This window comes from Sphaerodactylus townsendi, linkage group LG16 (genome assembly GCF_021028975.2).
Source record: "Sphaerodactylus townsendi isolate TG3544 linkage group LG16, MPM_Stown_v2.3, whole genome shotgun sequence".
NCBI classification, from domain to species: domain Eukaryota; kingdom Metazoa; phylum Chordata; class Lepidosauria; order Squamata; family Sphaerodactylidae; genus Sphaerodactylus; species Sphaerodactylus townsendi.
The window spans coordinates 31,049,931-31,075,570 of NC_059440.1; the positions used below are offsets into that span (position 1 = coordinate 31,049,931).

General features: G+C 50.6%; 1 protein-coding gene across 4 annotated transcripts; it reads left to right on the forward strand.

Moving 5' to 3' along the window:
• The first annotated feature begins 1,435 nt into the window (after positions 1–1,435).
• On the forward strand, positions 1,436–20,236 carry NBL1 (NBL1, DAN family BMP antagonist). 4 transcript variants are annotated; one of them, XM_048519398.1, is made up of 4 exons: positions 1,436–1,568; positions 17,146–17,340; positions 17,846–17,957; positions 19,166–20,236. In XM_048519398.1, exons 2-4 carry the CDS (start codon positions 17,174–17,176, stop codon positions 19,421–19,423), a joined length of 537 nt encoding a protein of 178 aa, XP_048375355.1. In that variant the 5' UTR covers positions 1,436–1,568; positions 17,146–17,173; the 3' UTR covers positions 19,424–20,236. The 4 variants fall into 4 exon arrangements, with proteins under 4 accessions (XP_048375355.1, XP_048375358.1, XP_048375357.1 ...); XM_048519401.1 differs by lacking the exon at positions 1,436–1,568 and adding an exon at positions 2,018–2,166; XM_048519400.1 differs by lacking the exon at positions 1,436–1,568 and adding an exon at positions 2,757–3,038.
• Positions 20,237–25,640: the final 5,404 nt, after the last annotated feature.

Here is a 25,640-nt window from a genome sequence, read left to right on the forward strand (position 1 = left end):
CCCCTCACACCCCCCCACAACAAACACCCTGTGAGGTAGGTGGGGCTGAGGGAGCTCTGAAGAACCGTGACTAGCCCAGGGCCACCCAGCTGGCATGTGTTGGAGTGCACAAGCTAATCTGGTTCCCCAGATAGGCCTCCACAGTTCAAGTGGCAGAGCAGGGAATCAAACTCGGTTCTCCAGATTAGAGCGCACCTGCTCTTAACCATCACACCACCCTGGCTCAACTAGCACCCACTCACCCCCTGGCCTTAGAAAAACTTCTCACAACCCTGTAGGGTAGGCCATCATTGTCATTTCTGCATTTCAGCTGCCGTGAATGAGACTGAAAGAAGAGCGAGTTGCTGAGGTTAGTTTGTTGCAGGGCAAGATTCAAGGGTGCAAAAAAGAGCCCTGCTGGGTTGGATCGAGGCTCCCACTGTGTCAGCCCCCTCCCACCCCAAAAAGTAGCCAATCGTATGTCTCCAGCTGTACCCAAGCGGTTGTTATGTTGAAGGAGTGCTTAGATTTATACCTCCCTTTTTTCACCTGTAAGGAGGTTCAAAGGGGCTTACAAACCCCTTTCCCCGTTCACCAGCGAAGGGTCTGCTGCTCCTGTGGAGAAGTGGGGCATCAAACCCGGTTCTCCAGATTAGAGTCCACCTGCTCCTAACTATTACACCAGGCTGCCTTTTTCCAGGAGGTGCCTGCCATTCCTCTCTGGATCAGCCCCCGGTTCTTGTGTTTCCAACAGTTGGGACCCCAATTCCTCTATTGGCGCCTCATAGAAAGGGCCGGGGGCCCCTTCCTCCTCTCCTCCCTGTCCCGTACTTCGCCTCTGCCCCTCCAGCAGGAACTGCCCCTGCCCATGGAGGTTCCAGTCCGCTTGGCCTGCTGCCAACCCAGCCTCTTGCCGCAGCAGAGCAGGCGGTGGGGCGGAGAGGGCGTCCCCTCCAGCCTCCCCCCCAACCGGGTCCGGACCGCAGAGGCAGCCCTGCAGGGGCCCGTGGCTGAGCCGGTGCCTGGCTGCCCGGGGAGGCGCGCGCCTCTCCCCCTGCTGAGCCGCCCCCGAAAGGGTTGGGCGCGCTCCCGGCCTCCCTGTGCGCGCTCCCGACCTCCTTCCCTCCCTCCTAGCCGGGCGCCGAGCGGAGCTTCGTCCCTGGGCCAGCCAGAAGCGTCGGGCAGTCGGTGGCTCCGGAGGGCTCCCTTGAGCGCAGCGGGCGAATCCCCGGGACCCCCCACCCCACTCCGCCCCCCCCGCCCGGCTGCTAGTCTGCTTCTGAGTCTTGGGGTTGCGAGACTTGGGGCTGCTCTCGTTTTGGCTGGCCGGGGGGGTCCCCCGCTGGGTTTGGGCCGCCCGCCCGCGCCCGGTCCCTTTGCGCCGCTGCACTTGCGCGGGTCAGGAGGGATGGATGACTTTCCCGCCCGCGGCGATGCTCCGGCGTGACGCCTGCGAGAGAATCCGGATCTAAGGAGGCGATCCAGAAGGGCCGTCGTCTTCAGCGCCGGCGCGGCGTGGCTGGATGCGCTCCTGCAGCCGTCGAGCAAACCCGGCGGTCCGAGAAGACACTTGAGGGCTCCAGTTGGCGGTGAGTGGTCTGTTTCGCCCTGGCTGCTGTGTCCGGAGCCCTCGGGGGCTCCTTTCGTCTGTGGTTCTCGCCCCCAACCAGACGGTTCGGCTGCTTGAAAGCGCGCGGCTTCCTTCCCCACAGGGATGTTTCTCGAGTCCGGCTGACCTCCCCCAAGTTGGGTCCGGCTGCCCTGCAGAGCAGTCGCTTCGGCTCGTTTGCTCCGCTTCCACACGCGCCGTGTGAACAGCGCCAGGAGCGCATCTTCCCACTCTTCCGCGCATTCCCAGGCAGACACACTCGGGCTGCGCGCTCGGCAGAGGAGCCGCGGCCAAGCCTACCTGCGCCAGCCGCGGGTCTCATTTTCTTTCTCCCTTTTGGGGTGTGGGGGGGGGAGAGGAAACCACCCGAGTCCGGCCCCAGCGGGCAGCCCCGGGGGGGGGGAGTGGAGTGGGCGTGCGCGCACCTGACTCTGAGCTCGGACGGACGTTCTCCTTGGGTCGCGACTCGCGGGTCTCGTCCTGTCCTCCTCCTGCTGGGCGCGCGCCACTGCCGGCTTCAGGGTCTCACAGGTCTCCTCTGGCAAACCCAGCCGCGCATCTTCGGCGAGTTGATCGAAGTGAGTTTCCTTTGTCATTTCTAGACCTCCTGTCTGCTGCACACTGTGAACCCGGGCGGTGGGGGGCGGGTGAGTGAGTGAGCCCCCATCTGTTGGGAACTGACTTGTTTGCCAGGCTGTCTTCCCGGATACCTTCGCGTACCCCCCCCCCCGCCCCAGGTGCCCACTGAGATACACATAGAGAGAACCATCCCCCCACCCCCCCGGCCGCCCTGGCGGGGCTTTGTTAAATAAGAGCAAACCTGTCTGTCTTTTCTTCTCCACTGATCGAGACCAGATTTCTTTGCTGTTTTTTCTCTCCCCCCAAGCCCCCTCCCCTGCTGTGATTGATGGCTCGAAAGAGGAGAAATTGCCACAAATAGAAATCAGTTACAGATGAATGGGGGGCTTGGGGGGGGAGGGGGAGCAACAGCTTTGGAGTCATTAAAATCTTTCCATCCGTCTCCCCCTTCCTTTTCTCCCTCTGACAAAAGAGGAGATGAATCCACGAAGAATTGCATGTTGGGAACTTCTTTTTTGTGTGTGGATTCTCTGGCCGGGTCATTCTTTTCAGTTTTTTTTGTCGCTCTCCAGTTATAAAAGGGAGAAAGGGATTGGCTAGCTGGGATGGCCGGGCCAAAGAGGAAAAGAGGCTTTGAAGGACAAGGGATGAAAGGGAGCAGAGAGCAAAGGGGCAGTCTCTTCTGTCCCAAATGTCCAACGACTTAAATCGCCTGGCACCAGCGCTTGGCGGTGCCATGACGGAAACGCTTCAAACCTGTCGGACGGGACTGTGTGAAGTTGGCAGCACCCTTCACACTTCAAGGAAAACATCCCAGGTGTTTATCGGAAGGTGTTACCAGTTGCTTGTTGAATGGTTTTCAGGAATGGTTGTAAGTAACTGATGAATATGCGCCAGGTGGGACTTGGACCATTCCTGTGTCTTGGGGGCTCTTGTGAAATGGGCAGGTTTTGCCAGCAAAGTCTTGCTTCTTAATAAGTGTCTGCTGCGTTGCCTTTTGGGAGGGAGTTTGGAGGTGCAGCCGAGGACACACCCTATTCTAAAACAGAATCCTGATTTGAATTTTTTTAAATGATTTGGATTCAAATTCAGTGTTCTTTTGGGATTAAGTTAAATTTTTATTTAAGTCCCCACATGTTTGGCGCAAACCCAAAAAACTCTGGAAAAAGCAGAATCTTTTTAAAAAAGTTTTGAATTTTTTTAAAAAAGTTTAAAGTTTATTTTTTTATAAGGAGGCAGGTGAGAATCCACTGAAGAATTATCACGCCCCAGATGTGTTACCGCCTACATATGTTGAGGCTATTTTGGAAGTACCATTCTTGTCAATTAAGAGGGCACAACAATGTTTTCCATTCTGAAACATACTCGGTGACAACTGCTTCATGAAGATCTTAATCCTGAACCTAGTTAAAAGTCACACTCAGCAAAAACTGGAATATCGAGAATTCAACATTTCCAAGTGCTGCCGAGCCCTCGGTCCTTCACTTGAATGGGTCTTGCAACTGTCTGTCTTGGGAAGGTTTGCTCGCAGTGTTCCTCCACATCAACACCAGACAGAAGTAGCTGTTCTTTGTGCGCTGTAAGAACTTACATATATTCTGCATAGATCTGAGTCCCCCTCCTAAGAATATAGTGCATTAGTGGGAACCCTGCAGGACTACACCAAAGATTTATCTAATCAGGCATCTTTTTCCAAGGGTGGCTCAGTTGCCTGTAGAAGACTTGTAGAAAACTGACATTCAGCTCCATTATCTGCTTTGTAGAGGTATACTGCCTCTGATCATGGAGGTTCCCTTTAATTAAACAGCCACTGATGGATATTTCTTCCATTGATTTTTTTGGGGGGGTGGGGGGATGAAGTAATCTAAACCAGTGGTTCTCAAACTTCTTTCACTCCTGTACCCCTTGGCAACCCATTTCCCTAAAACTGTGTCCCCATATTAGCAAACCCATTACATTATCTTTTTACATACTCCCAAATGCTCTGGCGTGTACCCTTGGGGGTATGCGTACCCCAGATTGGGAACCACTGATCTAAGCTATTAACCCACACCCTATCCTGTGATACTAAATTCTAGATGTTAATTATGTGTTGCATGAAAATGTACTTCCTTTTGTCTGCCTTGATACTACTGTAAGTCAGGTTCCTTGCTGGCCCCCCAAGTTGGAGTGTTATGGGACAGGGAGAAAAAAAAATCTCTCTCTTGGGTGCTGTGTGGTTTCCGGGCTGTATGGCCGTGTTCTAGCAGCATTCTCTCCTGACGTTTCGCCTGCATCTGTGGCTAGCATCTTCATGATCCTCTGAAGATGCCAGCCACAGATGCAGGAGAAAAGTCAGGAGAGAATGCTGCTAGAACACGGCCATACAGCCCGGAAACCACACAGCACCCAAGTGATTCCGGCCATGAAAGCCTTTGACAATACAATTCTCTCTCTCTTTCTCCATCCTATTTTTCAAATATCTCCCGTGAACATTCTCCACCTCCCCCCCCAGTTAAAAAGCCCCAAACACTTGTAGGGAAGGACTCCCCCCCATCCTTTTTTGTTCTTTGACCTTGTTGCATGAATCCAGGGTTGCATGAATCCATCATTTCCTAGCCCATCTGGAACAAGATTAGCTAAAGGGGTTTGTTTGCCTGGAGGTGGGTATCACCTGTACTGACTTCCTGCCCCATGTGTACTTGTTGGGGCCACCTGAGCTCAGCCCCCAGGTAATGACGGCATCAAGCCAGGTATCTGTTCTTGATGTGCTACTGGGCATCTACGGTGGTACTCTCTGAGCACTGGTGTGCTGTCTCTCATTGCGTCTTGGCAGCATAAATACAAGGTAATTGCTTTGTGTGTACAAACCTAGTGACATATACAATTTCTTCTCTTGAATCGGCAGCCAAGCATTTGCTAGGTTGGCATACAGTCCCAAGAATCATGACATTTTTACTTGGAAAAGTGGAGGCTGGTGGTAAAATATTTGTTTTTCAGCCTACATACCTTCTAAGTCTGGAACCCCACACAGGTCCTTCCAGATCTAAACACCTGCTGAAGAGAGGTTATCTGTAGGAGTTTTAGCAAACTTAAAATGGCTGTGTAGGAAACACAAGCCGGGGCCGCGAGGGGAGGGGAGTACGAAAAAATCCAAAAGAAGTTCCAGTGGGAAGTCTCATTATTATGCTGTGGCCAAAACCAAAGTCTGGTGGCATCTTAAAAACTAGCAAAATTTATTACCGTGTAAGTTTTTGTGAGCCCTGTGGGCGCTGACTCACGACTGCTTGGGTCATAAAAATCTGCTCTTCTTTACGATGCCACAAGACTCTTTTGTTCACAGAGAATAGGGGACATCTCTGCATTAGGCAAGCCTGCTGGGTTTGGCAAGCTCCGATTCTCCCCCCCCCCCCCCCAGTTCCCTCGAATTCTCATCCAAGTCTGGATTCGGGGGGGGGGGGGGCTGAGACCAGGAATGCAACGGCTGAGTTTAGCACGGCTAGTGTGTATGCTTAACCTTCCAGCATCCGAGCTTCTGTTTACGTGAACAATGTGTTGACTGTCAGGCCCAAAGGGACAAGGATACAAAGCAGATACCATCAGTCCTCTTAGTGAGCCAAATTTAGGTCTGTGCAGGAGGTTCAGGCTTTGAAGAGCAACATCTGAGTCCACGAGCACCTTAAAGAACAAGATTTCCAGCACATAAGCTTTTGAGACTCTTGAGAACTTTTACATTGGAAATATTGTTGGTCTGTTGACTCTCAAAAGCATATACCCTGGAAATCTTGCTGGTCTTGAAGGTGTTCACTTGAAAACTTATACCCTGGACATTTTGCAGAAGGACCCGAAGGCATATTTAAAGTGGGCCACTTCGAAGCAAGCATAGCCCAGGAGTTTGCATGATTGAAAAAGGTCTGTTTGCATTATCATAGATTGGATGGATTTGCATTTTACAAGCTGATATTTGCAAGCAAGTTGTGCTGACAGCTTCAAACATCCAAGCTTGATTTTTAACAAGCGCGTCTCGTGGTGATAAGCGTCATCCTAAACGCAGCTTTCTGACAGCGTGGCACAGACTTTTTTAAGATGGCAGTTGGGAGAAGAGTCAGGCGCCCTGAACAGTGCTTGTCTGCAAATGTCTCCCTGTGGCCTTGATCTTTGAATTTGCAACTAATTTTTAAATTGTGTTCAATAGAAAAGCCTCCCCCCCCCCCTTTTCCGTTGAACACAATTTGAAAATTAGTTGCTGTCCCATAAGTCAGGGCTCAACAGAATCAGGTGGAGGATGATTGTTCGAAGATACTGGTGAAATTCATCCAAAATAAAATACTCGTGTTTTAAAAGGGAAGCAGAGAAGTCGACAATAACAAATAATAGTGTTTGGTGGTTGACTGTGGAGCTCGGGAAAATATTAAGCCGGTCCTCCATACCCAAGAAAGCTCTTCGCACCGTGGTTCTGAACTCTCGCAGTCCGTGATGTGGATTGGAATTTCAGTTTCCCGCCCGGCCAGATCCATTTCCCCCTGTGAGTCTGACAGGTATTCAGAAGCAGGAACAATTCCACTCCCACAGAGCTCTGAACTGGACCTTCATTTGCACTTTGCTAAAAGGAGCTCTTCTGATCTCTCTGGGAACGACCAGGCAACTGACAGGCAGAGCGTCCCAAATGCAAGACGTTTCTTTCTGCCTGCATCTCGCAGGGGCCTGTGCATTTTGATTGATGTTTGGGGTCTCTGGATGGTGAGCCAAAGTGAGGACTCTCCACTGAGCATGCTAGATGGAGCCGATCTTGTCAGGGATGCTTTAGGCTTATCCTGTGCTGAGCAATGGTTGGACTAGATGGCCTGTATGGCCCCTTCCGACTCTATCATTCTATGAGAAGGGCCTCTCTGGAGTACAGGCCTAGGAATAAGCCCTAAACAGCTCAGTGTGTGTGTTTTTTTTTTGGGGGGGGGCACAAGCTATGGCTCTTCATTCTGTGCCACAGTTCTTGTTTCCAGGGGGTCCAAGTCACCCGCTTTGCAACCCATAGCTCTGGCTCTGTTCCTCGGCAAAGGCAAACTGTGCACTTTCTTTCCTTTCCTCTTTCTATTTTTAAGAGTGGCCGGCTCAGCCTCTTGGTTTCCTTTTCGTTTAAGATCACGGAAGATTTACTGCCTGTAATTTAGTAGTTTGGTAAGTGCTGCATGTACCTGAGTATCCAGGTGATGCCGAAATGGAGCAGAGCGAGTGCTGTCTGAGGAGGTTGCCCGCTGCACCTCTGCGCTCTTCCCTGCCCTGCAGAAAATACAAAGGGGTGTGTGTGTGTGTGTGTGGGGGGGTTGTACATCCGAGAAATCATTGCACAAGCAATGGCTAGCAGTCAATAGGACTGAATAACTGTACACTTTACTCAATCAATAATGTAAACAAAGTCTGCCAGGGGGATTGTGATACAAATAGTGCCCTGATATCCACAAATTTGTTAAAGCGCACAGTCGTCTGGCATTGGCTTCTTCCAGTAGAACAGGATCCTGCAGAAACACAGGAGACGGGGTGTGTGTGTGTGTGTGTGTGTGTGTGTGTGTGTGCTTTTGGAGTTGGGCAATTCTTGTCCTTTCACTTCTTTATGAACTTGTTGTGTAGCTGTGGAGGAAGAACACGAAAGATGCCTCCACTTGAGAGTGCTCCCGATGCTGGGAAGCATATGGTACATGGGGATGGGGGGGGGGAGGCCTGTGGGAGGGGTCCCAGGAGATCCCGTACTCTCCATCCCTAAGCCTGGAGTACAGTTGCCAGTTGTCAGGTGGGGCTTGGGCATCTCCTGAAATTACAGGTGATTTCCAGACTACAGATATCAGTTCCCTTGGAGAAAACAGCTGATTTGAACAACAGATCCAGTGGAATCCTATTCCCACTGAGTTCTTTCTGGGCAGCAGTGGCGTAGGAGGTTAAGAGCTCGACAGCTCATGTATCTAATCTGGAGGAACCGGGTTTGATTCCCAGCTCTGCCGCCTGAGCTGTGGAGGCTTATCTGGGGAATTCAGATTAGCCTGTGCACTCCCACACACGCCAGCTGGGTGACCTTGGGCTAGTCACAGCTTCTCGGAGCTCTCTCAGCCCCACCTACCTCACAGGGTGTTTGTTGTGAGGGGGGAAGAGCAAGGAGATTGTCAGCCCCTTTGAGTCTCCTGCAGGAGAGAAAGGGGGGATATAAATCCAAACTCTTCTTCTTCTCCCCCAATCCCACCCTTTCCAGGCTCCTTTCCCCTCCCCCCCAAAATATCTAGGAATTTCCCAATCTGGAGTTGTCAACCCTACCCCCGGGTTCAGCTTTGCTCCCCGGTGTGGCTGGCTTGCGCCTCCAGTCTGCGTCTGCCTTTCAGGTGTTCCACGCTGGCCTACTTTCCTGCGAGAGCCGGGTCTTGCTTCACTCTCCGGTGCGGGTCTGAGCTCGTTTGGTAGAGCGGAGGTTTTGAAAACAAGATGCAGGGAAGATTGGGGCTGTCACGATTGAAGCCTGTTTGCGCATTTTGAATCTTGGCCACCACACAACAGGAGTTGGGCAAACGGCTGTGTCGAAACATGCCAAGTGGGTGCCCGGTTTGATCTTGTTGATCACAAGACTGGTTCTCTGCTGGAGTCTGCCTCCGTGCCATGCCGTGCGCGCAGACGCCTTGGGAACGTCTATGTGGGAAATCCCGGTCTGATGCAAATTGGCTGTGTGTGGGTGCAGGATCTGGGAAAAGGGGCATGGTGAGATCGCTCGAGGGGAAGCCGTGGCGCATTATTGCCTCGCACGGATCCGGGATAAAGGCTATGTGAACCGTCTGCCAAGCCACTTCCCATATCTCATAGATACGCTGGCAGTTCTTCCCTGAACATGAGACTCGCTTTGCTGGATCTGACCGGCCTGGGCCCTGAGACTGGTGTGAAATGTGGACTCGTGGCTTTGTGGGAGGACAGGAAAAAGTCCGCTCCTGGGCCTCTCCCAGTAAAGCAGGGGTCCCCAACCTTTTGGAGCCTGGGGGGTCCCTTTGGAATTCTTACACCACGTGGTGGGCGTGGGCGTAGGCGCAGCAACACAACAGCTGCAGTGAGATGGAGGCTGCAGGAGGGGGAGCCGGCCACCAAATGGTTCCTCCAGCTTACCTTCCGTTACACAAAACTTGCCAGGCAATAAGTTCCACCTGGCCTTGCCCACTTTCTAAAAACAGTTGGTGGCCACCAGAAATGGTGTCAACTGGCACCGTAGCAACCATGGGCCCCACGTTGGGGACCTCTGGGCTGCAGAATCACAAGAGGTAAGGAAAAAGCACTTTCTACCCCGGATGCTGGAGACCCAGACCCAGTGGCTCAGAAGAAGACATCTTCATTTGGCTGCTGCCTCCGACAGTGGTCAGGCAGCGTGACTGCCAATTTAGTCATGATTTCCATTGGCTTTGGCCTCTCATCTGAAGCTGTCTTCAACTCAGCCAGCCCAGGGCCCACTGAGCTCAGCAGAGCCACTGTGGTGTCATGGTTAAGAGTGGTGGACTCTAATCTGGAGAACGGGGTTTGATTCCCCGCTCCTCCACATGAACGGCAGACTCTTCTCTGGTGAACTGGATTTGTTCCCCTGCTCCTACACATGAAGCCTGCTGGGTGACTTTGGGCCAGTCCCAATTCTCTCTGAACTCTCTCAGCCCCACTGACTCCGCAAGGTGTCTGTTGTGGGGAGAGGAAGGGAAAAGGAGTATAGGCCACCTTCAGCGAGATTCCTTACAGGAGAGAAAAGCAGGGTATAAATCCAAACTATTCTTCTAGAGTCTTAGTCAGTGGAATGTATACATGGTATATATAGTACGCGTGATTGGTGTTTGGAATATGCTGCCACAGGAGGTGGTGATGGCCACTAACCTGGATAGCTTTAAAAGGGGCTTGGACAGATTTATGGAGGAGAAGACGATCTCTGGCTACCAATCTTGATCCTCCTTGATCTGAGATTGCAAATGCCTTAGCAGACCAGGTGCTCAGGAGCAGCAGCAGCAGAAGGCCATTGCTTTCACCTCCTGCATGTGAGATCCCAAAGGCATCTGGTGGGCCACTGCGAGTAGCAGAGTGCTGGACGAGATGGACTCTGGTCTGATCTAGCAGGCTCTTTCTTATGTTCTTATGTGGTTGTCTTGACTTGGATGATTCAGGTTTGCCTGATCTCATCAGATCTCAGAAGCTAAACAGGGTCAGCCATGACTAGTATTTGGATGGGAGACCACCAAGGAAGCCCAAGGTTGCTATGCAGTGGCAGGCAATAGCAAGCCATCTCTGTTGATGTATTGTCGAAGGCGTTCACAGCTGGAATCACTAAGGTGTTGTGGGTTTTCCGGGTTGTATGGCCGCGTTCCAGTAGCATTTTCTCCTGATGTCTCGCCTGCATCAGATGCAGGCAAAACATCAGGAGAAAATGCTACTGGAACACGGCCATACAAGCCTGGAAAAACCACAACACTCCTCTCTGTTAATTTCTTGCTTTGAAAACACTGCAGGGGTGCTGTAAATCAACTACAACTTGACAGCAAAACAAGAATAACAATAACAACAAAGTGGGGTTGGTCTTTGTGCTCAGAAGGAAATTATGGAGACCCAAAGATAAGGAGATTCAAGGGAGTGACCCAAAATACAGGGCAAAAATGTAGACAAGACCATTTAAAGGTGGGGCACTGACACACCCATTCACTTGTTTCAATATCTAAAGAGGCACCATGAATTTCTATAGGGAGGCAAAGATAGTCCCAGGCACCAGTCATTTCCAATGCAAAGAAGTAGCATTTGCTATGGAGGATTTCTCTGGTATCTGTGGAATTAGGTCAGCAGATGAGCTGGGAACTGAAAAGTTTCTCCCCTCGATTTCTGCAGTGTGGGGAGTCATTTTCTGCAAGTGTTGCAGGAATAATCACTAGGCCGCCATGTGGTGGGGGAGCAAGTTGGGACCCCCTGGGAATTTTTTCTGTAATGGATCTTGGCTGGATCTTGCTTTCCCTAATGCCCAGGTGTCAAACTCGTGGCCCTCCAGATGTTATAGACTACAGTTCCCATCATCCCCTGTGAGCATGATGCTGGCAGGGGATGATGGGAACTGTAGTTCATAACATCTGGAGGGCCACGAGTTTGACACATATGCAATGGAACTTTATTTTTAAATAATATGTAATAAAGGAAAATGTTTATAATATGTATTTTATTGATGAAAGAAAGACTGCGTAGCCAGGGAACGAGGGTATTTAACGTTGCAGTTCCCTGGAGGAGTGCTGATAGATTCCAGATCAAAGCACATGTCATTGGGAGAGAGAATGCAAAAGATATGGACCAAATAACTGGCCAGGAGCATACGTGATCCAGTGAGAGCTGTGTGTGGGAAAAGGAGACAAAACTCCAGGCTTGTGTAACCTCAGCTTGTGGGTTCTGTGGGACAGAACTTGGAAGGAGTTTGCAACAACTAAATTTTAAACAAAAAGGTTTACTTTCTTTAACATATGACAATTATCAAACATTAACATTTAACTTAACACTCCAAGGTCCTGTTCAAGTTTCATTCCAAGTCCTTCCAATTACAGTCTGGTAATGCCAAGTCCATTTCTTCCTGCTGGTGGTTGGCTCATGGAGACTCCAGAGAGGCTTGGTGAACTGGATTTGAGATGATGAAGGTCCCCAGAAAAACTCTCACCATTTACATACACAAAAACCCTGAAACAATAAATTCTAACATTTACAATATAGCAAAAATAAACAACTCCCTTCCGGCTAGTTCCCAACAACATTGCAGTTACCTTAAACAAGGTGTTAAGGGCTTATAAAAGTCAACCAAGGTCCCAGCCTGGTAGCCTTGCTCCCTCCAACCTCAGGAGTTCTGCAGCCTTCTGCTTCTTTTCAGACTCCACCCCTTTCTGGTCTTGCCAGTCCCAAATACACCAGCCTGTGAGGCACTGAAGTTTGCCCAGTTCAGAAGGGAAGGGTCCGTGTGGCTCAATGTAGACCAAAGGTAGGGAACCTGCGGCTCTCCAGATGTTCAGGAACTACAATTCCCATCAGCCCCTTCCTGCATGGCCAATTGGCCATGCAGGAAGGGGCTGATGGGAATTGTAGTTCCTGAACATCTGGAGAGCCGCAGGTTCCCTACCCCTGAGTAGACCATCTGCTTGGCAGGCAAAATGACTCCATCTCAATTGCTGGCATCTCCCATGAGCACCAGGTTTATTTCATGAGTTGGTTTATTGGTGCCTGATTGCAAATTTGGTCAATTCTACTTGTAGATTTATTTTAAGTATCTCAAATATCAAACGCTCGGAGGGGAACATCTTTTATTTTGCTCTGAAACTTCCAGTAGAAGGGTTGTGGGGGAGGACAAATGGAATATGGAAACATGACCGATCTCCTGTTTGTTAAGCATTGGGCTTCAGGGCAGCTGTGAACAGCTGCTTCCTTTTGGAGAAGAACCAGCCAGGTTTGCATCCCCTGGCTGGGCCAGAGTCCTGTCTTCTGCAGGAGGATCAGGTCAGGTCAAGAAAGACCCAAATAGGAAAGTCTTTGTAACGATTTACTAAATCCTAAGGGGTTTCTTTTAATGTAAGGGCAAAAATAAGCAAATGAAGGCAAGAGGTTGTGAAAGAGACTGGAAATAGTGTATTACTTATTAGGAAGGCTCATGTGATCATTGGAAGGAGCTGCCATAGTCAGAAGCAGTATATCTCTGCATCCCAGCTACTAAAAACAAACAGGGGAAGATCTTTTGTGCAAGCATTCAGAGAATGGTCACTGCTAGGCAGAGAATGCAGGACCTTTGGGCAGGCCCAGTTGAGCCATTTTTTGTGAGCTGTTAACAGGTGGGAGGGGAACCCCCAGGAATAGGTGTCGTTTGCAAATCAGCAGAGAAGGGCGTTGGCTTCCATTCCTGGCTCCTGGGCCTTCCTAGAGGCACCTGGCTGGCCACAGTTGGAACCGGGATATGAGCAAGAGGACCCCGTGGTTTGATCCTGCAATGCTTTTCCTAAGATGAGGTGTTTACTTTGGTAAGCTAATGAATTGTTTGCATGGGTTGTTGAATGGTGTGGTACAACTGCCTTCTCGGGAATATTTGTCTTATTTAAAAAAAGGAAATAACTTTATTTTTGTATTGTTGAAGGCTTTCATGGCCGGAATCACTGGGGTGTTGTGGGTTTTCTGGGATGTATGGCCATGTTCCAGTAGCATTTTCTCCTGACGTTTCGCCTGCATCTGTGGCTGGCATCTCCATATAACCCAGAAAACCCACAACACCCTAATTTTATTTTTATTTTTAAAAAGTATATATTTGATTTTTACCTGGCTTTTCCCGGCACGAGCCTACACGATGCGCCTGTGTGCTGTGGAGTCTTGCTTGAAGCCAAGAGAGAGGCAGAATTTCAAACGGGGCCTAGAACAGTTTTCATAGCTGATGTAGCATAATATGTGTACCCTATCCCTTCTATTTTTTGGCTGACAAAAACCCTGATGTACCTGGCTCCTAAATCGGAACTTTTGCTGTCTCAGAAGCAGACAATTAGTGGTGACTTCCATGCAAAGATTTTTGTTTGGTGGGGCACACAGGAGAGGGCCTTTTTAGTGGCAGCCCCATATTTATGGAACAACAACCCCTGGGAGGTGTGCCTGACCCCTCATTGTTGAGCTTCAGGAAGCAGAGTCAGCTAGGCCAGTTCAAATAGGATCACATCTGATTCATTTGCTAATAGTTCTAAACTGTGATTCTAACCAGAGGTGGGATCCAGCAGGTTCTCACCAGTTCCTGAGAGTGGGTTGCTAATTATTTGTGTGTGCCGAGAGGGGGTTACTAATTGGGTCTGCTTTTCCGTTAGAAATTCCATTAGGTCCAAAAATCATAAAGTTCTGTTGTTTCCTACGTGGCTGGTTAGCGAAGGTAGAAAATGGGAGATAATTCTCCCTGTTGGGCTGTTTTAAAAACATGTTTTAGTAATATGGTAAAGTTCCTTGTTTAAGGAAAGTATCCTTCTTTTGATTTCTAGAAACAAAATTAAGTATTTGAAAGTATTAAGTATTTGACAGGCAGTCAATTAGAGGAGAAGTAGTTGTTTCTGTTGGCAGTAGATGATAGGACTTGCTATAATGTGTTTAAATTATGGACAGAAAGATACCAGCTGGAAATTAGGACCTTTTTTTACAGCAGGAGTTTTTTTACAATAACAGATAAATTATTGATGCCCCGCCCCGGAATGCCTGCCCCCCCCCCTTCGTGCCCTGCCCAGCCCCATTGGCGCTACGCCACTGTTTGAATCCCACCACCAAGGGAACCTGTTACTAAAATTTTTGGATCCCACCAATGATTCTAACCATGAGTTTTTAAAAATGGATTTTATGGATTTATTGCGTAAGCTGCCTTGAGCTCCATGAGGAAGAAAGGTGGCTAATAAATGTTTTAAATAAAAACAGAGAGACATAAAAATGAATCAGGCTGTCCCTAGTTTGAATCTTACCTCTGCCACAAGCTTATCCGGTAGCCATGGAGATTCTACTCTTTCTCTCGGCCTTGGCCCAGTGATCTGTGATGAGAGTCGCACCGCTGGCCTACCTGACAGGGTTGTTGGAAGGAGGACCACAAAATACAGCCAAGTCCCTCCCTTCTTATTGGAAGGCTCAGCAGCTGTGCATTTCAAAAGCTCTGGAACGGCTGCAGGAAACCCTGCCACTGCGCTGTTTTCCTTGCAGTGAAAACAACGCAGTGGCAGGATTTCCTGCAGCTGTACCAGATCCACCCTGCACTTGGGTGGATGCCGAGGAGCTGTGATCAGCCGCAAATCATCACTGCCCATTATGTGGGACAGGTCTGGGGTATTCTGTTGCCCCATGCAAGACACAGCCCCTCTCTGCTTGACACTGCCAGCAGCTGGGGTCAAGGCAACGTGGTAAAGCCACAAGGACTTGGCCAATGGTGGCCCACGACGTGATAGCAGTCTTGTCCTCTACCACGGACAGCTGGCAGCATACGAGTAGACAGAATCCCTGTAGCTCATCCCTCCTAGTTGTGCCACCCCAAACAGTCACTTCGGAGAACCAACCTTATGTAATAGTGTGTTGGACTAGAATAGGCAAGATCTGGGTTCGAATGTCACCTCTGTCAAGGAAGCTTGCTAGGTGACCGTGCCCAGTCCTACTCTCTGTCTAATCTACCTCATAGGGCTGTTATGAGGATGGAGGAGAGGAGAATTACATAAGCCACTGTGGGTTCCCATTGAGGAGAAAGGTTGGGTATCAATGATGTAAACAAAGAAATCCTAAGACATAATTTGCTAAGGAACGGAATGTGAGTCGACGGCTCTCTTCCCACCAATCGGCATGCAGGACTCGATTCCCGTGCAACTTCTGCAAAGAGCATTATGGGTAGATGGAACTGCACTCAAAGGTGCAAAAGCAGGTCCATTTCCCTGGTCGGCTGGAAACCTGAAAATGGCTTGGATGCTCTTGGGTTTCTCATGCTGCCAGGTTCAAGGTGAAGATCCTCCTCTTGGTTCCACCTTCCCTGGAGGAGTCCCCTTGCAAAGCTCCCACTTCCCTTGCGCTGGATTCAAACCCCTCCCTCCCTTAAAACTGACACTTTTTGTGTTAATTGCCTGCAAATGGCCTCCAGACAGCATACAGGAAACAAACAATTAGTGAACGCCCTTAATGAAAATGGGCGGAACGGAAGACTCACAGGGAGGGCGGCAGAAAACCAGGAGAAATGTTCCAGGGACAGATTCAGGCCAACTTTCCCTCTTTTGCCTTTCCTCTTCTGGCTTCTGCTCTGGCGGCACCTGCTGGTTAGTCTGCGAAAGAGAGTCTTTTGGTCCATTGCCCAAGAACAGTCCAGTTGGATCAGGGATAGACTGCCTTTAATTGAGCCATGGGGACGTTAAATGAAGAAGAGGAGGAGGAGGAGTTTGGATTTGTACCCCACCTTCCTCTCCTGTAAGGAGACTCAAGGTGGCTTACAAGCTCCTTTCCCTTCCTCTCCCCACAACAGACCCCTTGTGAGGCAGGTGGGGCTGAGAGAGTCCAGAGAGAACTGTGGCTAGCCCAAGGTCACCCAGCAGGAATGTAGGAGTGTGAGGACACATTTGGTTCAACACAGACAACATCCAAAGGTCAGAAGACACAGAAAAAGTTAAGCAATTTAGAAATGCATAAAATATATGCATAGTGTTGTATAATTTAAGCATAAGCATTTTATTGTCATTGTGCACGCACAACGAAATTTACAGCAGCATTCCTCGATGCACACAATTTCAGACTCATACCCCATCCTCACTTTCCCCTTCCTCCACCCATCCCTACACATCCCCAAACACATCAACACGAAGCTGCGGAGTTTAGCATAGCCACAGCTCTAGAGTAGAAGCTGTCTCTAAGCCTCTTTGTCCTAGTTTTTATAGACCTGTATCGTCTGCCGGACGGTAACAGTTCGAAAAGAGAGTGTGCTGGATGAGACGGGTCTCTCAGAATATTTTGGGCTCTCTTTAGGCTTCGGGAATTATAGAGTTCTTCCAAGGAGGGGAGAGGGCAGCCGATAATCCTCTGAGCAGTAGTGATCACCCTTTGGAGCGCCTTCCAGACTTCTCTGGTATGAAGGGAGAGCCAACATATTTTACGTGGATTTCCTGATCGTGGGGGGTGCCGCTCCCTAACCTCTGCAGTATGGAAGGGATAACTGAACGGTTAATCTCCATCTGTGCCAGTAAACATGAACTGTAAGCCCAAATTAATGGCATTACAGAAAATAGCTTACTTCACAAGGTAAATCTCCTTAAGAGTTTCTTGTGTTGTGTTTTGTTTACTTTTCTGGAGCTTTGCTTGGATAACTGCCTAAACCTTGCGTTCTGTTTAAAACGATGCTGATTTTTGAAAAATCCCTCCTTTTCCGATGTTGAAGGCGGATTGCAACACCAAACAAAATCCAGTGCAATGTTAAAACGTGGACAGTGCCCTGACCGTTCTCCTGTCTTGGTCCCCTTTAGCTTTAGAGTTGCTGCAGAAGAGGCCACGATGCTGCGGTTCCTGCTGGGTTTCTTCCTTCCGGCCCTGATCCTGGCAGCGCCGCCTCCCATAAACAAGCTGGCCTTGTTCCCAGACAAGAGTGCCTGGTGCGAAGCCAAGAACATCACGCAGATCGTGGGTCACAATGGCTGCGAGTCCAAGTCCATCCAGAACAGGTAACTGGTCATCTTTTGTCTGTCTGCTGGGGAGATCCCGGGCTGGCCTTTCCCCCCATGACTGGAGGCGTGCAGTGGGCTCCCCCTCCTCGGCCCAGATTTCCTCCAGCATCATTTTAAACAGGAGCAGCAGTGGCGTAGGAGGTTAAGAGCTTCTGTATCTAATCTGGAGGAACCGGGTTTGATTCCCCGCTCTGCCGCCTGAGCTGTGGAGGCTTATCTGGGGAATTCAGATTAGCCCGTACACTCCCACACATGCCAGCTGGGTGACCTTGGGCTAGTCACAGCTTCTTGGAGCTCTCTCAGCCCCACCTACCTCACAGGGTGTTTGTTGTGAGGGGGGGAGGGCAAGGAGATTGTAAGCCCCTTTGAGTCTCTCCTGCAGGAGAGAAAGGGGGGATATAAATCCAAACTCGTCTTCTTCTTCTTCCCTTTGCATTCAGCCCTATTTCCTGTCCTGGGGCCCTTCTAATGTGCTTGTTCCTTGTCTTTCCTTCCTCCGCAGGGCCTGCTTGGGGCAGTGCTTCAGCTACAGCGTCCCCAACACCTTCCCACAATCCACCGAGTCCCTGGTGCATTGCGACTCCTGCATGCCGGCGCAATCCTTGTGGGAAATTGTGAGTGACTCCCACTTGTCCAATCGGGTTTCTGCAAATGGGAAAAGGCGGCTGACTGTAACGGCAGTGGGGTTGGGGGGTCTGGACATAGCACAGAAGGGGCTGTTCGCTGTGCAGCAGCCACACCCAGTAGCCCCCTTGAGGCTTGAATTCAGCTGTACCAAAGACAACCATGCTGGGGGTTTGTGCGCACATTCATCTTTATTCTGCCCCAGCGTGGTGTGGTGGTTAAGAGCAGGTGGATTCTAATCTGGAGAACCGGGTTTGATTCCCCACTCCTCCACCTGAGTGGCAGAGGCTTCTCTGGTGAACCAGATGTGTTTCTGCACTCCTACATTCCTGCTGGTTGACCTTGGGCTAATCACAGTTCTCCCAGAACTCTCTCAGCCCCACCTTCTTCACAAGGTGTCTGTTGTGGGGAGAGGAAGGGAAAGGAGTTTGTAAGCCACCTTGAGACTCCTTACAGGAGAGAAAGGTAGGTATAAATCCAAACTCTCCTTCTCCTTCTTTTTCTATCATATGAGCAGAAGTCTTCCAAGACAGTCGATTCAAGATGGACAAAGGCAGTCCTTTGTCAAGCAGGAATGTACCGTGTTTCCCCGAAAATAAGACAGGGTCTTATATTCATTTTTGCTCCAAAAGATGTGTTAAGGCTTAATTTCAGGGGATGTCTTACTTTTTTCTGCGATTTTGCCCCCCCCCCCCCATCCCCCTTGTGACCAGATCAGCTGCGCTGGGGAATCTGTAACTAGGGCTTATTTTTTGGAGTAGGGCTTATATTTCAAGCATCCTCCAAAAGTCCCCAAAAATCATACTAGGCGCAGTGGTGGCGAATCTTTGGCACTCCAGATGTTATGGACTACAATTCCCATCAGCCCCTACATTGTAGTCCATAACATCTGGAGTGCCAAAGGTTCGCCACCACAGTTAGGCTTATTTTGGGGGTAGGTCTTATTTTCAGGGAAACAGGGTAGGAGTGCAGAAGCACATCTGGCTCACCAGATAAGTCTCTGCCATTCAGGAGGAGGCGTGGGGAATCAAACCCAGTTCTCCAGTTTAGACATCCCCCCCAACCATGAAGGGCTTTAAATAGTATTTGGGAATAGAGGCACTGCGGTCAGAGGAGGCAGCTGTGAGCCCCCCCACCCCCAGGAATGATAGCCCAGCTTACTTAATTTTGTTTCCGCTCCCTTGCTGGTCTTCCTCAGGTGACGCTGGATTGTCCCAACAACGAGGACATCCCCCGTGTGGACAAGCTGGTGGAAAAGATCCTGCATTGCAGCTGTCAAGCTTGTGGGAAGGAGCAGAGTCAAGACGGGGCGCTCTTCAACGTCTACCTGAACGCCGACGAGAATCTCCCCGGCGACCCCCAGCAGGAGGGGGAAGATGCCGCCGCCGCCGCCGCCACCCCCCAGCACCACCACCAGCCCCATTACCGCCAGCACGAAGAAGAGGCCGAGGAGTGAGCAGCGGGCTCCTGGGACCGTCCCCTGCAGCGGAGGCTGGGACATCTTTCCTTTCTCTCCAATAACGACCATGCTTTGCTCTTAGCCATTTTGCTGTTGGGGAAGGGGCCAAGCAGAAGCCGAAACTTTACTGGGATGCAACTGGGGTGCAGGGACAAAACGGCCGTCGGTGAGACAATAGGGGGGGCTGGGCATGTTTGAGTATAAGAAATTGCACATTGTGATAATATATTGGTGGCAGAGGAAGAGACTCGGTGGGGGAGGCTTTGGTTGGGCAGATCTCGACTGGTTCTTCTACATCCACGGATGGCCAATTCTCCACCACTCTGAGGATGTTTTCGTGGTGGAGACCTGCTGGTTTTGATCTGTGCCACTAGGAACTGTGACACTGGCTTGGGAGGGCCAAAGTGGGTGTCAGCTGATGCCTCCGGAAGAGGTGCCCCAGCTGGGGCCAACTGCAGAGAACAGCCTTCCGTGCCTTCTCTCCTGTGTGTGGGCGGCACAACGTTTCTTCCCACAAGGGAGTTCCGGGGAAAGGATTCCCAGCTTTTCAGAGAAGTCTGTTCCTCGACCGAGGGGCTTCAGCTCTTGAATCCTGTGTTTATGTGTCAGGCACGTCTACGCGGCAGAACAAGGGAAATCGGGGGTCGTAGTTCCGTGAAGGGTAGGAGACACTAGTGACAAATTCCTCGATGGAAGGAATCGCTTGTTAATCATTTTAAATCTGTCACGCAGACCTGCTCTCTTGAGTTTCCCACTCTGGGAATGTAACACCTTTGTCGGTTGGAATGTATGTCTGAGTTTTCAAAAATACTCTTCCGCTTCCTGTCTTCTGTTAACTTCACTTCACACATGAACACATTGGGGAGGGCGAAAGTCCCTCCTGCCTCCCAAGTTAGGGCTCTCTACTTTTAAACCAGTTGAGGTGACTTCCCCCTGAAAAGGGGCAGTGATTTGGGGAATGCTTTGGGAGATGTCTTTTTGAACGGCCACCCAATGGTTAATCTGCCCCCAGAGCCGGGCCGGGGCTCTTTCCAGGCGAGAGTCTTTGGCCATCCATCCAGCAGACTTGGTTCCAAAGGAGGTGCAAGACAACTTGGCACAGGAAGATCCCTCTTCTAGTTGGCGTCCTAAAATCTCCCACAATTCCCTGCAGCTTTGGAGGGTGGCTTCTGGGGCGTCTTGCTTCCCTACCAAATCCCCCCTCCCTTCTTGGTCTTGCAGCCACCAACGGCTGCTCTGGGCTGCCATGTTCTCTTTCTCCCAAGTTCATGACTTGTCTAACCTGCAACTCCCAGAGTCCTTTGGGGTCTGTGTGCCAGAAAGTGTCTGAAGCAGCGCCACCCTGGGCACCCATCAGAAGCCACCAGGAGGAGCTGACCAGGAAGGGGATGTCAGAGAATCTCTTCCCTCTTAATCGTTTGGGATGAAGAAGCACGTCAATGAAAGAAGATGATGATGATTTTGGATTTATATCCCCCCCTTTCCCTCCTGTTAGAAGACTCAAGGTGGCTTACAAGCTCCTTTCCCTTGTCAGACACCTTGTGAGGAGCAGCAGTGGCGTAAGAGGTTAAGAGCTCGTGTATCTAATCTGGAGGAACCGGGTTTGATTCCCAGCTCTGCCGCCTGAGCTGTGGAGGCTTCTCTGGGGAATTCAGATTAGCCTGTACACTCCCACACACGCCAGCTGGGTGACCTTGGGCTAGTCACAGCTTCTCGGAGCTCTCTCAGCCCCACCTGCCTCACAGGGTGTTTGTTGTGAGGGGGGAAGGGCAAGGAGATTGTAAGTCTCCAGCAGGAGAGAAAGGGGGGATATAAATCCAAACTCTTCTTCTAGGTGGGACTGAGAGAGTTCAGAGAGAACTGTGACTAGCCCATGGTCATCCAGCAGGAATGTTGCAGTGTGGAAGCACATCTGGTTCACCGGAGAAGCCTCTGCCACTCAGGTGGAGGAGTGGGGAATCAAACCCGGTTCTCCAGATTAGAATCCACTTGCTCTTAACCACTACACCACGCTGGCTTTCAGGAAGAATGATGGGGCAAGTGGGACCCTTTGGAGAGGTGAGGCCGGTGGTGGGAGGGATTTCATGAATTCTCCAAGTTTTGAGAAGGGTCCAGAAGAAAGAGTGGCTGCAGAGGTACCACTCAGGGAAAGCCCGGCCAGAGTCAGGGGAGAAGGGGCAGAGCGGTTTCAAGATGAAGATTTGGGAAAACTTTGCACTATTTTTTCTCCTTCCCAGAACCACAGCTGAATTATACCCCAGCTGCAATAAGATGTGGGGCGGGGGCATGTTCAGAGGAAATGCCTGCAGGAGTTTCAAGAGAAGTTTAAAAAAATCAATACATTTTTGTAAAATTCCTCTGACCCTTGGTGGGCTGGATAGATATTTAAACATTTGTGTGTATATTTTTAAAAAAACCCAATAGAGCCGCTGGATGGCGCTATGGATCCAAAAAGGGCATGGAAAGAAATTTTGAGTATTTTTGAGATTTTAAAGAGGCAGACTGTAGCGCGCAGGTGTCAAACTCGCGGCCCTCCAGATGTTATGGACTACCGTTCCCATCATCCCCTGCCAGCATTATGGTTGCAGGGGATGATGGGAACTGTAGTCCATAACATTTGGAGGGCCGTGAGTTTAACACCGAGAAAGCAGCTGTGTGTGGCCTCTATTCTTGAAAGAGGGGGCAGGGTTTGGGGGGGGGGGAGCCCAGGGCAGGAGCAATTGCCAGGAGCCAGCCCCCCCTTGTGCTTTTCAGAAAAGTGGGGGAGACTCCATGGGGAAGAGGGGACCAGAAATGACGTCTTGCACGTCTGCCAGCTCCTGAGCTGGAGCTTCCCAGCGCTCCTGGGAGAGGGGGTCCGACCCCTGTGCAGAGTGGATGCCAACAGCCCGGGACAGCGCTACTTTGACCGCCGCCTTCGCATGGGACCTCATGTGCAGGTTGTGGGGGCTCTGCTAACTTTCTGAGGCTCTTTGGCCAAGGAGCGCCCGTGCAAAAGGGATGCCAGCAGCCCAGGATGACACTTCTCAGGGCGCCGCCTTCGCACGAGGCCGCACATCGAGGTTGCCTAGTGTCGGAGCCTCTTTGGAGCAAAAGCCCCTTTACAGAGTGGCGCCCAGAGTCTGAGACGCACCTTGTAGTTCACGCCTTTGGCCACCGGAGGGCAACAGTAGCGTCCCCCAGCGGCTCCCCTGCCCAAAGAGACTCGGACACTCCACAACCTGGAAGTGCCGCCTCGTCATTATAACGATCATCATAAGGGCCATTACCTGCGGTCTTGTCATTCACTATGGGCTATATACGGTCATTCACATCTCCCCTCTGCAAACACGGGGATAAGCGCTTGTAGTTTACAATCGTTATAGCGATCGGTATAACAGCCATCGTTATAGCGATCGCTATAACGATGGCTGTTATAACGATCGCTATAACTATCGCTATAGCGATGGTTATAACGTGTACTCCGGAGGCCAAAGTCGCAAACTACAAGCGCTTATCCCCGTGTTTGCAGAGGGGAGATGTGAATGACTCCCGTTTGTGGCTTTTCTGGGCTTCATCCGCTCAGGACTCGACCTCCCAATTCTCCACACACACCCACACCCTCCAAGTGTGAATGTGCTTGTCTCCATGTTTGCAGAGGGGAGAGGTGAATGACCTTATAGCCCATAGTGAATGACGAAACCGCAGGTGGATGTTATTGATGGGGAGGGGGGGGGATTCCGCTGACTTCCCCAGCCTCTTTGACCTGGCAGCCCGGTTGGAAAATGGAGCCGAGAGCCTAGGACTGCCTTTCCCAGTCGCCGCGTTCGCACGAGGCCACACGTCGAGGTTGTAGAATGTCCGAGACTCTTTGTGCAGGGGAACTGCTGGGGACGCTGCTGCTGCCCTCCGGTGGCCAAAGTCATGAACTACAAGCGCGTCTCAGACTCTGGGCACCACTCTGCAAAGGGGCTTTTGCTCCAAAGAGGCTCCGACACTAGGCAACCTCGACGTGCGGCCTTGTGCGAAGGTGGCGCCTGAGAAAGGCCGCCCTAGGCTCTCAGCTCCATTGGCCAAAGGGGCTGCCAGCTCCAAGAGGCTTGCAACGTTAGTGGAGTCGCCCACAACCTCCACCTGAGGTCTCGTGCGAAGGCGGCGCCCTGAGAAGCATCATCCCGGGCTGTTGGCATCCCTTTTGTACAGGAGCTCCTTGGCCAAAGAGCCTCAGAAAGTTACCGGGGCCCCCACAACCTGCACATGAGGTCCCATGCGAAGGCGGCGGTCAGAGTGGCGCTGTCCCGGGCTGTTGGCATCCATTCTGCACAGGGGTTGGACCCCCTCTCCCAGGAGCGCTGGGAAGCTCCAGCTCAGGAGCTGGCAGACGTGCAAGACGTCATTTCTGGTCCCCTCTTCCCCATGGAGTCTCCCCAACTTTTCTGAAAAGCACAAGGGGGGGGGGACTGGCCTGGGCTCCCCCCAAAAAACCCCTGCCCCCCTCTTTCAAGAATAAAGGCCACACACAGCTGCTTTCTTTTAAATAGATTACAGAGGTGTCAAACTCACAGCCCTCCAGACATTATGGACTACAGTTCCCATCATCCTCTGCAACCATCATGCTGGCAGGGGATGTTGGGAACTGTAGTCCATAACATCTGGAGGGCTGCGAGCTTGACAACTGTGCTGTAGCGGGTTTAAGGTTAGGCTCACAGTTCTTGCTAAACTCCTTCTTAAAATAGTGCAGTGAAGACCAAGTCTGCAGTTTGCTTTATGGCACATGCTTCCTCGTTTCTAAGATTATGTCGATCAGTTTTATACATTGTATACCTACATTTCCTTCCCCTTACATTCACATTATATGAGATCCACTACTGGTCCCTGAGAACAAAGTTTAAAGCATCCCGCCCACGGAAGAAGGTACTTGTTGCCTCTCTGCATGAGTCACTGCTTTGCCCTCGCCTTTCTAGTAATCAGCCTCTGCTGAAGAAAATTCTCTGCATAAAGTGTAATTACGTTCTGTCATGGCTCCTGATGCGACAGAATTGTACATCCTCAGAGGAGGGGTGTGCCGTATCTCTGAAGGAGTCACTTCTTTGAATCCGCCCCTTTACAACCTAATGCAGGTTGAGCCCAGTTCAGCTGTAGATCAGCAACATCCAGCCTACATTCCAGGGTTTGTGGGGTGTTTTACTAGTAGGATTTATTGTGAAAGCAAAGCTTTACAAGAGGACATGGAGTCTTTCCCTGCCTCAGTTGTAGCGATCACCCTGAGCTGGATTCAGCTGGGAGCAAAGAGTAGGTGGGGGAAAGGGCAAGGTATCGTTGGTATAAACTAACAGAAACATTTATAAAATCAATCACGAAAAGGCCCATCTCATGTCCTTTCCCCAGGGCAATCTGTAGGCCATCCCAGAGACACAGGGAGCTTCCAGTGAGAGCTTCCATATCTTAGTATCTCAGTTGTTGCCCCCCACCATCTCCAGAGACACATAGTCCTCTGCCTCTGCAGTCGGGGCTTATGATGTGGTAGAATCCTGAGCTGGTGGAACCTCCTTGTACCACTGCAGACTCAAGGGTTGCCCCTCAAATGCCTCTTTTGGTAAACAGCTCACTGCAAGTAGAACATAAGAACATAAGAACAAGCCAGCTGGATCAGACCAGAGTCCATCTAGTCCAGCTCTCTGCTACTCACAGTGGCCCATCAGGTGCCTTTGGGAGCTCACCTGCAGGAGGTGAAAGCAATGGCCTTCTGCGGCTGTTGCTCCCGAGCACCTGGTCTGTTAAGGCCTTTGCAATCTCAGATCAAAGAGGATCAAGATTGGTAGCCATAGATCGACTTCTCCTCCATAAATCTGTCCAAGCCCCTTTTAAAGCTATAAAGGTTAGTGGCCATCACCACCTCCTGTGGCAGCATATTCCAAACACCAATCACACGTTGTGTGAAGAAGTGTTTCCTTTTATTAGTCCTAATTCTTCCCCCCAGCATTTTCAATGAATGCCCCCTGGTTCTAGTAATGTGAGAAAGAGAGAAAAATTTCTCTCTGTCAACATTTTCTACCCCATGCATAATTTTATAGACTTCAATCATATCCCCCCTCAGACGTCTCCTCTCCAAACTAAAGAGTCCCAAACGCTGCAGCCTCTCCTCATAGGGAAGGTGCTCCAGTCCCTCAATCATCCTTGTTGCCCTTCTCTGCACTTTTTCTATCTCCTCAATATCCTTTTTGAGATGCGACTA